General features: G+C 42.4%; 1 protein-coding gene across 3 annotated transcripts in view; it reads right to left on the reverse strand.

Annotated features, from left to right (window-relative positions):
- Nucleotides 1-17,161, reverse strand: part of WWC3 (WWC family member 3) — a 121,622-nt gene that overhangs the window by 40,545 nt on the left and 63,916 nt on the right. For 2 of the 3 annotated variants that reach the window (XM_004435096.3, XM_087426550.1), the window contains exons 6-8: nucleotides 10,124-10,253; nucleotides 7,022-7,168; nucleotides 3,142-3,215 (exon numbers count right to left, since the gene is read on the reverse strand). In XM_004435096.3, coding sequence (XP_004435153.2) covers nucleotides 3,142-3,215; nucleotides 7,022-7,168; nucleotides 10,124-10,253 — 351 coding nt within the window. The remainder of the gene's footprint in view (nucleotides 1-3,141; nucleotides 3,216-7,021; nucleotides 7,169-10,123; nucleotides 10,254-17,161) is intronic. The other variant, XM_087426549.1, reaches the window with a different exon arrangement.

A 17,161-nucleotide genomic window follows, 5' to 3' on the forward strand; every position in this document is an offset into this window, starting at 1 on the left:
TGAACAGAAGAATGAGGGGATGTAACATATTTTGAAAGGACTGCTCTGTCTGAAAAAAATTTCAGACATGGTAATTTAAATAAAAAGTCACACAAAATGATGTTGAACTGCACCACCAGTGCAAAAATGCACTATTCTTACCAGGGAAAAGCACATGACAACTGAGTGAACATCTTTGCCCATCAGTCTAGTAAAATTTACAAAGAATGCTGATATTTAATGATGCTAAGAAGGTACAGAAATCAGGGCTCTCAATCGCCACCCATGGCAGCGTAAAGTGGATAAGTCATTCTGGGAGGTGATTTGGTGGTATCCATCAAAACTTTTAATGTACATATCTTTAGACCCATACATTTCATTACTAAGTATCTGTCCAAGGAAACAGTCATTTCTGCAAGGCTGGGGCCTGTAAATAGATGTGCACTATTTGTGAAAAGGAAAAATTGGAACCATCTAGATGTCCATCCAGGGAGGGATGGTTATAACCATTATAGAAGCTCTGCATCATATACTATATAACCACACTGGGCACAATGTATTTAAATGTTTAGATAAAAGACTAGAAGGTTTCACCCCAAACCATTAACAGTGGAAGGTGGGATTAGAGAGGGGGAAGATGGGTGGTCTCTGTTGATTGTGCCTTTGACAAAAACAATGAATTCAGAGATTATTTATGTAATAAAAATAGAGGAAAACACACATGTGTATGCATGTACATATGTAAATATGTGTTGTGTGTACATAGATGTATAAGCATGCATATGCACATGTTTCTGACCCTGGCATATATGTGCATGTATAGACATTGTGTGTGCAAATACACACACACACTCAGCAGAACCACTGGTATCCTCACATACTTCTGCTAGTTGTGGAAGAGTTTATCTCCCAAACAGGTTAAAGACCATATGTGATCGTGTCACATAAACCACACGATTTCTTCAAAACACCTGGACCAGGGCAGGTGTTAGACAGAAGTAATCTCCCAATCTCCCAGCTTCTCTGCCCACTGCAGCAGAGTGTGGATAAAGCTACTGGGGTCCCTCACACTATCAGGTGTTGGGAAACCATGCAGCGATGGCCCCGCTAAGACATCCCAATCCTCCAGCATGGAGCAGGGGGCCTCAGCCTCGGCACTAGTGACATTTGGGGCTGGATCATTCTCTGTGTGAGGGCTGTCCTGTGCATTGTAGGATGCTTAGCAGCATCCCTGGTCTCCACCCACTAGATGCCAGTAGCGTCTCTCCCAGAGTTGTGACAACCAAAGCTGTCTCCAGACACAGTGAGAAATCCCCTGGGGAGTAAAGTGCCCTCTCCCCCTGTTGGGAACCACTGTGCCAGTGGGAAAAGGACAGGAAGTGCTTGAGCAAGCCAACCAAGGATGTCTTTATAAGGCATCTCTGATTTTTAAATGTTGCCAATGCAGCCGAGAAAGGCATTTCTGAGAAGCCCCTACTATACCACAAAGGTTGAGACACTGGAGGCAGGACCCTCCTGTGTAGCTGCAGTGCATTTCCTAACGAGGTTCTGGCGATCTTGAAATAACACTCTCATTTAAAAGATACTGATGAAGTGCATTGTTCTCCTCTGAATAATTTTCTTAAATACTCGACTTTTTGCCCAAATGTATTATCTCGACATTTACAAAGTTACTCACTGTATACCGACACCATCTCTAGAAAACAAAGAAATCACTTGCTATGTTTGGTAAATGTCACAGCAAAACACGTAACAATTACGTTCCTAAGTGCAGCAACCATCTATTTTCTGTGTTTTAATCAGCACAGCAAATTCCAGCACCCACACTGTGCAGTTCCAGCAGAAACATGCAAGAATGGGCAGAGGGATACTCAGATGAGACAACAGCCCCTGCTAAACCGCAGCGAGCTTGAGAGAAGGAATGCACGACAGACGGAGACTATGACCACGGAGATAAGCAGCATGGCTGAACAGACGCGGCAGTGGTCCATGTGGAAACGTAAAGCCCACCAGGAACACATCTTGAAAGCCAAAAAGAATGGGGTATAGAAGCTCTGAGCAAACAGAAGGTCCACATCAGTTCAAGCCGGCCCTCTAGCAGGGAGTCATATGATCTGCTTTTGTTGCTATTTTTACGTTTTCTAAAAAGACAACAAAGTGGATTTCCAGACATCCATGAATGATGCAGTATGCTGAGCAGGCCCACTATTTAGCTTCCAGAAAGGACCCCTCACCCCACCTGCCATTCGGCTCCTTCTCTCCCATCCCCCAAGATAACAGTTCATATTGACCAAAGAAACTTTTTTAAAAAGATATGCTTCATAGCAGTCTGAAACACATATTTTTAAATAATTTAGTTTGAAGACTTTCCAGAAGGCACAAAAGAGAGAAAGTCTCTAAAAAGAGGATATGAAAGCTAGGGTAGGGTCAGAATATTGAAAACAGCAGCCCTGTGCACGTGGGGAGAAATGTGACATGCTAAAAATACTGTGCCCATGTGAGCATTACGTGCCGCCTCTTGGTTTTGCCTGTGTCCTATGGTCAAGACTGGCAGGAAGGGAGGGAAAGACAAAAGAAAAGGCACAGACGAGGTCAAGTCTCGATTTTCAGAAGGCAGATGATTTATAACACAGGTCAACAGGAATTTCAATTCTCTCCATCAAAATGAAATAGATTAGGTACTGCTATCACCTGTTGACCTAATCCTTATTAAACTGTCTTTTAAACTAAGATATGTGGCTTTTTCCATTAACCTATGAGTTAGAAGCCACACATAAAAGAAAACAGTTCTGCTGAATCGGTCCAAGGGACTGATGCTCACAAGGGAGGAAGGGAGGGGGAGGAGATGGAGGGAGAGAGGGAGGCAGGCAGGGAGGAAGTTCTGAACTACCTGAGAGTATAAGGAAAGCCCAAAAAGTCTCTATTTTTATTAAATCATGACTTCATAATTGTTTGCAATATTGAGAATTTCACATTTTAAATGCACTTGAAACTGTTATACATATTAAGAAGCTACACAAATGAAGATCCTTTATTTTGTATTCTGTCAGACAGTGCTTTCTGATAAAAAGTAGACCATCACACTTTGGAACTCTACTAAACCTCTTTCCACGGGAGAAAGGAAGTAAGCAGAAGGCAAGATTTGAAAAAAGCGCTTCTTACCTCTTTCTGGCTTCCTCATACTGCCAATTAAGCCTGACTCGGTCGACAAGTCTTGTTTTATCATCAAAGACAAACTTTCCGGAACAGAAGAAAAGAAAAGAAGGGAAACACATATTAAAAACATATTTCCAAAAGAGAAAATTCATTTAAACTTTCAGCATGAATGAAAAATATTTTAATTTGTCTTTCAACTTCCATTTTTCAAAGGTCTGGAGGAAAACACACCAAATAATACTCGGCTGCCCCCTCTGGCCAGTGGGGGTTAGGCATGGGGCTGGGAAGACTTACTTTTGCTTTTCCGACATTGCTGGATTTTTTTTTTTTTTAACAGTGGAAGTGTATTTATTTATTGTGTAATTCCAAACAAAAATAAAGTTTTAAGAGAAATAGGGAATTACTCAGTAAAAGTTGATACAAAGGCAAAAAAATTCATCCCATTTTGTGTAGCATATTTTCTAATTCCTCAATAAATATAAAAGAATGATGCTCTCTTAAGAAGTCACAAGATCTGAAGAAGACAGACTAGGTGTGTGAGATATGGGCTATAGGACTCCTTTGAATGTTACACAGCATGTTACAGAGCCCAAGGTAAAGGAAAGAAAGAACAGTATGGAAAAGCCTGGAATAGGGGCGCATCACCTTAGGAGTTAGAATCAAAATGCAGTGCTCCGATGTGATCACTAGTTGTACTAAATATTTTCCCACCAATTACACTGAAGTCAACAAATCCCCAAACAAAACAAAGACCTGTATGGCAGATAATTGTAGCTCACCTTGGTTACCTCTTCCTTCTTTCCTGGAAATAGATGACTCTAGTTTCAACAAATCGGCTCCATCTGTAGATCTGATCTTACTAGACTAGACTTACTAGACTGTATGTTATGGCCAGTAAGTATTTTTTTGAAATAGCCTCATGTCAACAAATATTTGAAAATAATTTACTTGAATGATTAGTGATGAATTTATTGATATGAGTCTTGATACACGTCAATGGGGAATTTCTTTACATCTTTATCGCCTTGAATGGCAAGATGAAGAAATGCCTTATGAGGGACTGAGCATTCTCCAATGAGATGTGTCACAATTTTACACGTTTCAACAGCCTCAACTGATGCCCCTCTCGTTTCCTCAGTATATTTAGGCTGCAGCATCACATCTCCAGAAACTGTCTACACAGAAATGAGCTACATGTCACCTCATCACCTTGTTTGTTAGAGACCCCCTCCCAGCTGACTCTTCATCAAGATGTTATTTTTTTATTTTTTTTTTTTAAAGATTTTTTATTTATTTATTTTTTCCCCCAAAGCCCCAGTAGATAGTCGTATGTCATAGCTGCACATCCTTCTAGTTGCTGTATGTGGGACTCAGCCTCAGGATGGACGGAGAAGTGGTGCCTCGGTTCGCGCCCGGGATCCAAACCCGGGCCGCCAGCATCGGAGTGCGCGCACTTAACCACCAAGCCACGGGGCCGGCCCAAGATGTTATTTCTTAAATCTCTTCTCAAGCTGTTTATAGACCACAAAGCTTTGTTTTTATACTCTTCTTTGAGAATAAAATGATGTTTTAGTCAAAAAAGAAGAAACCTACAGCCAAACAGATCCAACAGGTTCCTGCCTCACAGTTCCTTCACACGTAGCCTTACAGCACGTACCCTAACTGCTAAATTCCATTGTCAGGCCTTATACTGCTTACAAGTCTGTGCGTGCAAAGTCTCAGGCTTAAAGAGCATGTCTGATTACATCAACACTCATCCCACAAAATTGACTCAAAGCAATAACTAAGTGAGGTAGGCAGACGTATAAGATGGCCTTCAATGGCCTCCACCTCCTGGGATTCACCCCATGTGAAATCCCCTCCCCTTGAGAGTAGGCTAGAGCCATGACTTGACTGTTACCAATAGAAAACAACACAAAGGTGATGGGAAGTCATTTCTGTGATTAGGTTACAAAAGACTGTGACTTCCATCTTGCTAGCAGACTCTCTCAGCTTGTACACTTTGAAGCAAGCTGCTGTGCTGGAGAGATCCACATGGTAAGGAACCAAAGCCCTCAGCCCAACAACCTGTGAGAAACTGAATCCTGCCAACAATCATCTGAGCTTGGAAGTGGACCCTTCCCCAGTCAAGCCTTCAGATGAGACAGCAGCCCTGGCTGATATCTTGATTGCAGTTTTGTGACAGCCCCTGAAGCAGAGGACCCCTCCCAGACTTCTGACTCACAATATAAGTGTGAGATAATAAAAGTGTGCTGTTTTAAGATGCAAGGTTTGGGGGTAATTTGTTATGCAGCAATCACTAACTAATATGGTTATAGCTTTTTGATATATTTTTCTATAATAACATGATGTAGTAGAAAGCACAGTGGTTTAACAACCAGAGATGTTGACTCAAACCCAGACCTGCCTCTCCCTGGCTACGTGACCTTAGGGAACCTGGCAACTCAATCCCCTCATCTGTCAAAAGGGGATGGAAACAACTACTTAAACTGAGCTAACAGCTATGAAGCTGCCAACCCAGAGCCAGTCCCAGTAAACTCATAAACAATGATAATTTACTGCTGGAGTTACTGCAACAACATAACCAGCCACTCCCCACCTGACATTTTTAGAAAGTCTTACCTAAATCATTATAGAACCTTCCATTTTACCTATTTCTCTCAAACTAGTTAAGAGTCTCTAAATTCTAATTCTAACCTTATGATAAGCAGCAATGAATTATTCACGGAATTCAGTGACTCTTCTGACTTACAGATTCTTCTCTGTATGTTATATAGATGGTGACCACATTCTTTAAACCAAAGATGCCTGGTCAAAAATATCCAAGTGTACTTTTGAGAACAATGAGGGAAAAACTGAAAATAAGGCTGTTCCAGCCCACCCACAACATAAAGAGCTGCTGTTTACTATATTATACTCCCCTCAAAGAGGCACTACTTGCCAAAATTTCATAATATTAGCTCATTATTTAAAACCCAGTTTTTGTCAATGGTTTTTTTCCTATTTTTTTTTTTTTTACTTTTTTTATTTATTTAATTTGGGGGAGGGCATTCTGCATTCCATTGATATCTCATCTTTACTTAATAAGCCCTAAGAAAAAGAAGCTGTGCAAACTGCTTTTCCATTTATAACAAATAAATGTGAAACTTCACTCGGTGACATTACAACAGTAGTGTCTTTAAGTAGTCACCATCCTGCTTCAAACGATGATTGCCAACTTTGTTTTTGTGGCTAACTCAAGGCTTCATTAATTATCAAAAGGGGCAATATGAAATTTCTCCAAGTCCCAAACAAAATTAATTTTAATTCAATTCAATTTCCTGACATTCTTTTAGAAGAATAGGAAATAGCATCAAAGTATAACCCAAGGGTGACACAGCCACAAAGCCTTTGAAAATCTCTGGTCTAAGCCAGAGATCAGCAAACGCTGGCTGGCATGCCAAATCCAGCCCACCATCTGTTTTTGTAAATAAAGTTTTATTGGAACACAGCCATGCCCGTCTGCTGAGTAGTTGTGGCAGAGACGTCATGGCCCGCAAAGCCTAAAAAGTTTACTATCTGGACCTTTACAGAAAAAGTTAGCTGATGCATGCTCTAAAAAGTCATATGTGTGTCAAAAAAACATCTAAACTCAACTCTCAAAAGGATTCTGCCATTGTTGAGAATCCGAATCACAAGGATAGAGGTAATAAGTGATTCAACTGTATCCTGGGCCACTGAACCTTCACAGCTAGATGTGAGAAACAATATTTTTTCTTCAAACTTAATGGCATTAAAGCCAAAACATTTCTGAAGAGAAAATGGAAAACCAAACCAAATGAGTGACAGCAACATGAAAGCAGCCCTTTTCTCTGTCGGCATACTCAGCTCTCCCCCGTGAGCATACCTCTCCGATGATGTCGGTCTGAGACCCAGCATCGCAGAATTGCTGAGGTAAAGAATCACCAAGCGTGCCTGGATTGTGAGGGAACTCTTGCAGAGGGTCGGTGAGAGAAAAGCTATTCTTGAAGCCATCAGTAAGCTTGGCCAGGCTCTGGAATAGAATGAAACAAGCTACTGGAACAGCGATGGTAAGGCTTCTCTTCCCTCTAAAAGCACTCATTTCATCCTGGTTCCCAGTTGGCAGCTTCACTACTAGGCAGCTGACCCACTCCAACCCCCATCCTCATTAGACTGAAAAGAAATGTCTATCGCCGTGTGCACCTTTAATAAAATGCTCAGTGACTTAAATCGGATAGCAATTGAGTCTTCCTGGCAGCACGTGAATAAAACAGAGAACAACTGTGGTACCATTTTTATTGTTTTTTAAACCTTCGAGTTTCCTAAAGAAAAAAAATAAGCATTCCCTCCAAAAAAGCCAAACTCATAGAAACAGAGTAGAATGGTGGTTGTCAAGGGCTGGGGGATGGGAGAAATGGAGAGATGTTGGTCAAAGGGTAGAAACTTCCAGTTATAAGATGAATAAGTTCTGGAGACCTAATGTACAACATGGTGACTATAGTTAACCATACTGTAGTGTACACGTGAATGTTGCTAAGAGAGTAGATGTCAAAAGTCCTCACCACCCCGCCAAAAAGGTAACTATGTGAGGTGATGGAGGTGTTAACTCACCTTATTGTGGTAATCATTTCACAATGTATATGTACATCAAATCATCACATTGTACACCTTAAATTTATATAATTTTATTTGTCAATTATACCTCAATAAAGCTGGGGGGAGTAAATGCTTCCCACCCAAAATGTTCTATCAATAAATGAGTCTGACAGACACAAATGCTACCTCAAGAACTTTATAAACCACACAGAAGGTGAAAATGGCTCCCAGACAATGCTTATGTATTTTTATAACCTGATTTTTCAGTCATAATTCTACATGTCAAAAGTCATCTCATATGGATGTTAGTTTGCCAAAAATTAGTGTAAGTGTGTATTCTGGCACATGAAACCTCTTTGGGTGAAAGTTAAAGAGAAATCAGATTTTCTATGATTTTTTAAAAGACTTTTGGATGTATTTTTCTTCAGCAGATATTTCTGCAGATACCAGAATGCCCAGGTGCAGAATAACTCACGTAGCTGGCTCTGGATCAAGACAAAGGCGTCTTGGAATAGGCCAATATTGCTAAGTTCATATAAGAAAGACAAAACAACTTATTTGATTTTACTAGAAGAGGATGCTGCCCATGTCTTTCTCTGGAGTTTCTCAGAGAAGATGGTGGGGTCTGAAGCTTCTTCCAGAAATTCTATCTCTAGCCTCCATGGTAGGGAACCCACTCAAGGCAAGTGGGTGGCTTGCCCCAGCTCTGCACACTCAGAAAGGCCAGGGTAAGGAGGCCAGCTCAACCTCTCGGGGCAAGGCCTCCGTGTCCCCGAGGTGAAATACCACCCAGTTCATCTGTGGGGTTTGGGCTTGGATTAGAGGGGTAATGTCCACAGAGCCCCTTGTCCACGCCCACAGAGGCCTCAGTAAATGGCAGTTCTTTTTGCTACCAGTGCTTGGAGAAAATCTAACAATTGACCATTTACCTCTCATGACCTGGAGAAGGCATCTGAAAATAGATTTCTGGGTCCCACCTCCAGAGAGTCTCATCCAGTAGGCCTGGGGTGGGGCCCGTAAGCTGCAATTTAACGAGCACCATGGGGACACTCCACAAGTCTCTCCCGTCCTTGACCTCAGGAAGCGCTGCTGTGCAAGGCAGCTATCTGTGCACCTGTCTCATTTGGCCTATGAGTCTGAGCTTTGCTTCACATATTCTTCCATGTCTCACATTCTGCAGAATCTAGACAAATGCCCACCAGATGCTAGGTGCACACTTAGTGTGTTGAGCAAAAAATCAAGGCCATAACAGAAACAACTGACTGCATTCCAGCACTGAGCAAATAGACCAGTGCACAACCATGTGCAAACCCCTAGCTTTTTCTAAAAATAACAGAAACTACAGGAGTTCAAGGGGCAAAAAAATAAAACAGTATAAAGCTACAATGATCCCAGCCATATAATTTAAATCTATCCACATGGTAGAATACTATGCAGCCATATCAAGGAATGAAGCAGCTCTTTGTGTACAGATATGGAAAGAGGTACAGGGTATTACCATTATGTGAGGAAGCTAGTGTAGAAGAAGAGGCACAGTCCCAGCTCTCCGTGAGAGCGGCTGAACATGTGTTCACACTTTCATGTGTCTGCCTAAACACTGGACGGTACACAAGGAGCTAAGAAAAGTAGTTACGGGAGGTGAGAGAACGGGGTGATAGTGAGACTTCTCTTCTTATCATAGACTTTCTGAATTATTTTGATTATTGAACAATATGAATGTATCACCCATTGTTGTGGCTTGAACTGTGTCCTCCAAAAAGATATGTTCAGGTCCTAACCCCCAGAACCTGTAAATGTGAGCTTATTTGGGAGCAGAGTCTTTGCAGATAAAATTAAGTTAAGATGAGGTCATACTAGATTAGAATGGGTTCTAATCCAACAATCAGTGTCTTTATAAGAAGAGAAAATAGAGACACAGAAACACAGGGAGAACACCATGTGACGACCAACGCAGAGACAGCAGTGATGCATCTACAAGCCAAGGAACGCCAAGGAGTGCCAGCAGCCACCAGAAGCTGGAAGAGGCAAGGAAGGACCCTCCCCTAGAGCCTTCAGAGAGAGCATGGCCCTGCCAAAACCCTGATTTCAGACTGCTAGCCTCTAGACTCTGAGAGAAGTTTCTGTTGTTCTAAGCCACCCGTTTTGTGGTGCTTTGTTATGGCAGCTCTAGGAAACTAATATACATACTTTAAAATATTTATACAAACACACACATATATAATATATACACATATATAATATTGTATATACATGTGTCTTAAAAATATATATGAATTGCGAATATAATAAATATATAATATATATTTTTTCAAAATTTTAAATAAAAGAAAGATAGACACACAGGCAGGCAGATGAATGAACACGGGATCTGAAGAGCATCGGGGCCACTTACTTGCATCAGGTCCCGTCTCTCCTTCTCGCCTGTACAAATGGCTTTCTTGATGGTCCGGAGCTCACTCATTATAGCCTGTGCCTCATCCAGTTTGTAGTTGGTATGAGCACTTGACATCTTACGATCAATCCTGGTTAAAAAGGAAAAATAAGAGTCATTCCACGCGAGATGAGAACATTCCATTAAACAATAATAACAAAAAATGCAGAAGCTTCATAGAAAGGTGGGAAAGAGTTGAAAACAATGTTTTGGCAAAGAAAAATAAAGATCCTATAAAACCTTCCTTGCTTGTGGAAAACACCACAAGATGAGGCTTGGCTGCTGGATGACTTCCTGTGCTCCAGGAGCATCCTATGCAAGTGAGGACGTTAAAGTCAGGATTCCTGCGTCCTCAACTAATGATTAGGCAACGAGGTCATTGGCTTGAGTAATTCCCAGAGATTTTAAACTCCCCTCTCTGATAGGAGGATCATGTCTTATTTGTTTACTACCAGCATCTGGGTTAGTGGTCAAAACTGTCTATTAAATACACATGAATGAGATCTGTGTGCAAGGAGAATACATGGGAAACAGGAGAAAATAGTGAACTTCCAATAATGATGTCTTGTACAAAAGTTGGAAACTCTTGGGGGGTGGGGAGTTGGAAACTCTATGTCTCCTCTCTCTCTCTCTCTTTATCTCTTTTTGGTTCTTATTTATCACTCTACTACTCACCTCCTCAATTCTTTTCTTCAATACAAACATCCACTCATCCTTCCTTCCTTCCATTCAAACTTCCTTCCCTCCTTCCTTCTTTCCCTCCCATCCTCTCTTCCTTCCAGCCAGCCCGCCCCTGTGCACACGAGGCCTGGTTCTGGGTGGTGGAAGCGGAGCACTGACCAAGACAAGGCTTGCTCTGGCCTTCAAAGAGCAGGCAGTCTCCTGCAGCACGGCCTTTGTCGAGTCTTCCATAGCTAAGTCTTGAGCCTTGGAAGCCCTCAGGGCTAAAGAAGTTCGGATACTTTGGTCCCGAAATGGAATGAACTCCTTCTCTGGAAAGTCATTAGCTTCCGTTTCAGGTTCCAGATCCACCAATACATAGGTTCTGGTTCTAAATTGTTTCCCCCGTGTCACCTGAAAATCTGGATCCTTAACGGTCACCCCAAACTCCCTCATTTTCCACTCAAAAAAGCATCCTGGCACACTGGTGAGTGCGAGTGACACTCCAGCTCTACAGTGGGACCCTGGGCAATCACTTGACCTCTGTAAACCTCAGTTTCCTCATGTCTCAAATGGGACGCTTAGAATGTTTCTTCCATTTAATGAGGAAATGTAAGGCAAGGGCTTACTTGGCAGAGGCCTGGCATGTAGTGTTTGTGGTGGTTATTATTATTATTATTATTGTTATCACCAGGATAATGCTGAATCTACTTACTCATGGGAGAAAAAGTAAATAATTCACAACTCTGGTACTTTATTATCATCGACAAATTCCTGGCCACATATGTCACCACTCACAGCAAAACTCAGCCCCGCAGGTGACCTAAGCTATCAGCACCCTTGGACTGAGAGAAGGACAAAGAAAACAAGCAGGAAACCGTTCCCACCCGCTCTTGGGTGCCACAGCACTGCTAAGATGGCCATCAGCAACAGAGAAAACATTTATGAAAACTGGTCCCGAGTCCTCTTCCATGGACAGTGGGTGCAGGCACACTACAGGATCCCACACATTGAATGGTGACACCCCTAAATCCCAACATGGCCTGGCCATACATTTTTCCATTTTGGCTGTTGTATGGAGAATCAAGAGTCTCTAATGCAAGGCAGAAATAAAAGGCCATCCATCTCACAGCATTACATCTGCCAAAGAAGTCCCAACTTTTCTTGCAGAGAAAATCTGGACTTATAATAATGTCTCCTTGTATTCATCTTCTGATAAAAGGCTCTCCAATACATCTCATTTCATGTCACAAACCACAACCCACAGAGGCTGATGAAGTCTGTAGAAAAGGATTACATCATTTCCAGACCAAAAACTTGAGGCCAGAAAAGTCTGGTTTCTCTGTAACAGTCAATGACCAGCACCTCTGCTATCCAAGTCTACTGGCTCCCTCAGAATAAAAAACACAGCAAAAAGATCATCACTCGACACTGACAGCCTTATAGAGAAATGAAACTCTACTATACCGAACAAATTTTTTTCAATTGCTTGAAAATCAATGCTAATCAAAAATTGCCACAGAAGTCTAGACACACACCCACTGTTAAGGCTGCCACGCAAGGCAACAGCAACGTGAGCTCCAGCTTTATACTTCAGTGTCGTGATTTCCTGATCCCTTTTGGAAGGTATAAAGCCTAAGCGTGGCCATTAGTAAACCCAGGAAAACAGTCCCCAATTCCCATCAGGGAGACGGACCAGCAGCCCTATAATTCATCCCACTGGTGGACACTGCAGAGCGCCTAGGAGAACAGAAGTTCAACTGGGAGGCCAAGGTCCCAGGCTCTGGCCTTAGCTTTACCCAAGTGGCTCTGAGACCTCGAAGAAAAGCAAAGAGTGGCCTAGAGCAGCTGTTGTCACCCTGTTCCGAGGGTGTCCTGGCGTGGTGGGCAGCAGTAGCTAAGGGGAGAGCCCACCTAAGGCTTGGGGACCCTCACCCCTGCTCCAGTAAGCACCTCCCCTTTGCTCGGTCTCAGATATTCTGGTTCCATAGAAGATGTCGTTTGCAGGGAAGGAACGGAAAAAAATTCCACTGTTAACAAAGTGTGAAAGCTATTAGAAAGCATGATCTCGAAGTTCTAGGAATCTTTGAAATACTATTATTTAAAAACAGTTATACATTATTGTAGAACATATAATTATAAAAAGGATTATTATATATTATATAACTTTATATAAACATTTTATATAGTATATATTATTTGGTTATATTATATAAATAGTATGTTAAAATAATTCACTATATTAAGCACCTACTAGGTGACAGGGTCTTGCTGCATGCTTTAGTTTGTCACCTCATTTAATCCCTTCAACAGCTTTATGAGATAAGCATAATCTTCTCAAGAGTTTATAATGAAAAAATTGAGGCTCAGAGAGATTAACTAAGTGGCCAAGATGACAAGCTAAGATCTGCCAGAGCCGAGATGCAAACCTACATCTCCCAATTCTCAAGTTCACTTTGGATCACCAGGTGCAGCCATGCCCCTTGATACCACAGGTGTACTCCGCTCCGAGTGGCCAACGTAGGGTCCACGTGCTTTTACAAGGGCAAGCAACATTTCGCAGAATTTAAACCACTGCCATTTGTCAACTGTGATAAACTTTCATCTAACAAAAACGTCAATGGACAGGAAACCTCTTCCTTCACATCTGCAAAATTCATTTATTTGAGAGTTTTCTCCCTTTTTTCAAATTCCATCTAGAACTTTGGTCAAATTCAGAGGATGTACTCAATGATTTGGTATTTTCTAAAATATCAATATATGTTTCATATCATAAAGAAAATCATAACATCTGCAACTGCCAAGGAACTGTCTTTTTCTTTTTTTAATTTTAATAAGAGCTCAAGACAGTGCTTATACATCTTGAATAAAATGATAGAAAATTGATAACTGTTCAACAAAAGGTGGTACTAATAAGGACATAAGTTATTATGCAGTGTGCTATGATCTGAATGTTTATGTCCCCATAAAAGTCACATGCTGGAATCCTAATGCTCAGTGTGATGGTATTAGGAGGTGAGGCCTTTGGGAGGTGATCAGGTCATGAGGGTGGAGCCCTCATGAATGGGATTAGTGCCCTCATAAAAAAGACACCAGAGAGCTCCCTTGCCCCTTCCAGCACGTGAGGTTACAGCGAGAAGATGGCCATTTATGAACTGAGAAGCTGGCTCTCATCAAACATAGAACCTGACCATACTGGCATCCTGATCTTGGACATCCAGCCTCCAGAACTGTGAGAAATCAATTTCTGTTGTTTATTAGCCACCAGGCTGTGGTATTTTGTTATAGGAGCCCAAATGGACTAAGACTAAGTATAAAAAAAATCCAGTACACAGACCACACAGTCTTTACTTTTCACCCCTCAACATTTTGCAGCAGCTTCAGGGAGGTTAAGTAACTCGCTCAGGGTCACACAGCCAGTAAGAGGTACAGTGAGGGTCACACGGGGGCCCCTCCCACCAGCACTCATCCTCTTCATCACCAGGTTAGCAATCACTCAAAGTCAAGGCCTCCAAACTCACCCTATATCAAACCTGAAGGCCATCCACACAGCCAGTCAAATGTTGTCCCAAAGTAAACTGGTGCTCTTTATGGTCTACTTTTGAAAGAAATGGTTAGAGAGAAAAGAAGGTACAGCTTCAAATGATGACTGCAGTACCGCTGAGAAGGCATTTTAGAGATGTTTATTATCAACCTCTACCTCCTGTTGCCCTAAAGTTTCCATATTTGTTGTTCTGTTTAAGATGTCAAGAGAACTGCACTAGCAAAAATAAACCCAAACGACTTCTTACACCCACATCTTGAAGAAAAGGACTGCCAGGCCTCTAAAGACATTCCATGTTAATACCACACATTACAACCCAAAAGAATGAGAAGTTTTGTTACAGCTTCTACCTTTTACATCACCAGCTCTGGCAAGGAGGCTTGAATGAACCTCAGAAAGCTTCCGGCAGCTTTCTATCAACAGCAGGTCCTGTGTAGAACACCAGACCTGTCCCACAACCACGAACAATGCTCTTTTTGTTTTCGCCCCCATTTCTGTATGTTTTACTGTTATCTGAGCAGTGCCAGAGTTTTCACACGGGCTGTACCTTATGTGCTATGTTAATGGGACATTGTTGGTTTAAGCCTGTTCTAACTGTGAACAATTCCATTCTCTTCCGAAACCACTAAATCTCCTTGGACAGAAAAGGCTAACTCCAATACCTAATACTGCCTCATCCTGGTATCGAATGCTCAGGAGAGTGTAGTCACCCTTATTTAAGGAGACCTATGGTTTAACTTCATTCATACCATATCAATAGGGAAGAAGTTCATCAAGCAATTAAAAGGCTTGAAGCAAAGAGGCTTACCCAGTAGCTAAGAAAGTACCTCATGGAAACTGGTTGCTGGAACATTTAGCAAACACCCCTTTCTGTGATTTGAATAGCAGTAATAAGAAACAAGATTTCTTAAAACACAATGTAACACAATGTGTAGAAGAGAAGGAAACGCTATAGGGCAATTACTAAGAAGGCTCCTGGGCCAATTTGCAGAGACCTCCAGTGGCAGGAGCAGCGACATCAGCCACTCCGCAGGGCACCCGAGCCCAGTCCCTTCATTCTGGGCTAAGGATGTGTCTGGGCTGAGGACCGAGCAGGGAACAAAGCAAAGTCCTTGTCCTCGTGCAGCGTTACGCTAGTCAAGGAGACAGATAACAAAAAACAAATCCTCAGGTCAGGCAGTGATGGGTGTTTTAAGGAAAACAAAGTCAGGTTCAGGGATAGAGGGTGACAGAGGGGGCTCCTTGTCAGCTACAGTGGTTAAGCAAGGATCTTGGCAAGATGTCATTTGTTCAGAGAAGCACAGAAGGGAAGGAACAGGCATGCAAGGACTTGGGGGAAAGAGTGTTCCAGGCCCGGGGAGCTGCAAGTTCCAGTGCGGAGAGCCAGCAGGGTGGCTGGGGTTGTCGTAGGTGACTGAGGGTGAGACTGGGGGAAACGAGGTCAGGATAGGGCCACCTCATCTAGAGTCGGGTCTGTATTCTAAGTGAGAGAGAACCACAGGGGGCCACAAGCAGGAGTCATTTTAAAAGAATCCCGTGGCTAAGTGGGGGAATGGTGAGCCATAGCAGCACCTCACCCAAGCGGTTATGGCGGAAGCTGTGAGGACAGAACAGGTGCCAGGGTGGAAACAGCACACTGGGAACAACGGACGGTAAGAAGGCGGTCAGGACAGTGCTCCCCCAAGGCGTCTTGGCCATCACACCAGCACTCAGGGACATTACAGGTGTGATGACGGAAAACGGCTTCGATGGCACAGAGCCTGGGAAACTCAGGGTGAAGCAATGTTACCTGAGCTTCCTGGCTGCAGGACAACTCGGAATCTAACCCGAGGAACACTCCAGATCTCCAGAGATCTAGAATAACTAGAAAGGGAAATCCCTCCCTACCCGTGGGCACACTTAGCACGTTCTTATGCATCAGCCATTCGGGAAATTGCATACTTCCTAGCTCTGAGTCCTCCCCCTTTGCCTCTGGATGCTAGTAACAAGTTACACTCAGATAATTTTTCAAACCAAGCTTCAGAAACTTTAGGGCAGCAGAGCCAACTAGCTCTCATTGGAAAAGCTCAGTTTTTCTGAAGATTTTTGTTACTTGTAAACATTGTTCCCATTTTCTGAAGTCTTTTATAAAGGGCCTCAAGAGAAATGTAAATGACGATTACACTGAGATTCTCTCTCTCTGGTAGGAGACTGGCAGAGATGCAAAAGCCTGACAACACATTCTGTTGGTAAAGCCATGGGAACAGGACCCACCATCAATAGTGGTGGGAATGCAAAATGGTGTAATCTCTAGAGAGTGGAATTTGGCAATATATAACAGCACAACTGATACATTCACCCTCTGATCCAGCAAATCCACTTTTGGGAACTTAGCCTGAAATCTCTCCTATCTACACATGCACAGCATTAGGTAACTAGCTGATGGGAAACGTTATTAACGGATCAATCCAGCTGACAATGCCAGAACCCACCAACAATCTTCACAGCACAAAGAGACACAACTGAAGTGTGGACCTCCTGAGAGAAGTGCTACCACCACCTACAACACATACTTACCCCCAGAAAAAGGAAAGAAAAAGAAACTGAACTTGAATTAGATGAAGCCTCTCAAACTAATTACAACAGTTTGCATAAACAGTAGGGGACAGAGGAGCATGGTAAATGACACCATGCACATTCAAACAGCAAAATCCAGTGTCAGGCAAACAAATTAGTTTCTTCAACAAATAAATTGTCAGAAGGAAAAAAAAAAAAAGGAGAGAGGAGTAGAGATTAAGAGACACACCAACCAAACT

This window comes from Ceratotherium simum, chromosome X (genome assembly GCF_057802395.1).
Source record: "Ceratotherium simum simum isolate JZ-2026a chromosome X, ASM5780239v1, whole genome shotgun sequence".
In the NCBI taxonomy this organism is placed as follows: domain Eukaryota; kingdom Metazoa; phylum Chordata; class Mammalia; order Perissodactyla; family Rhinocerotidae; genus Ceratotherium; species Ceratotherium simum.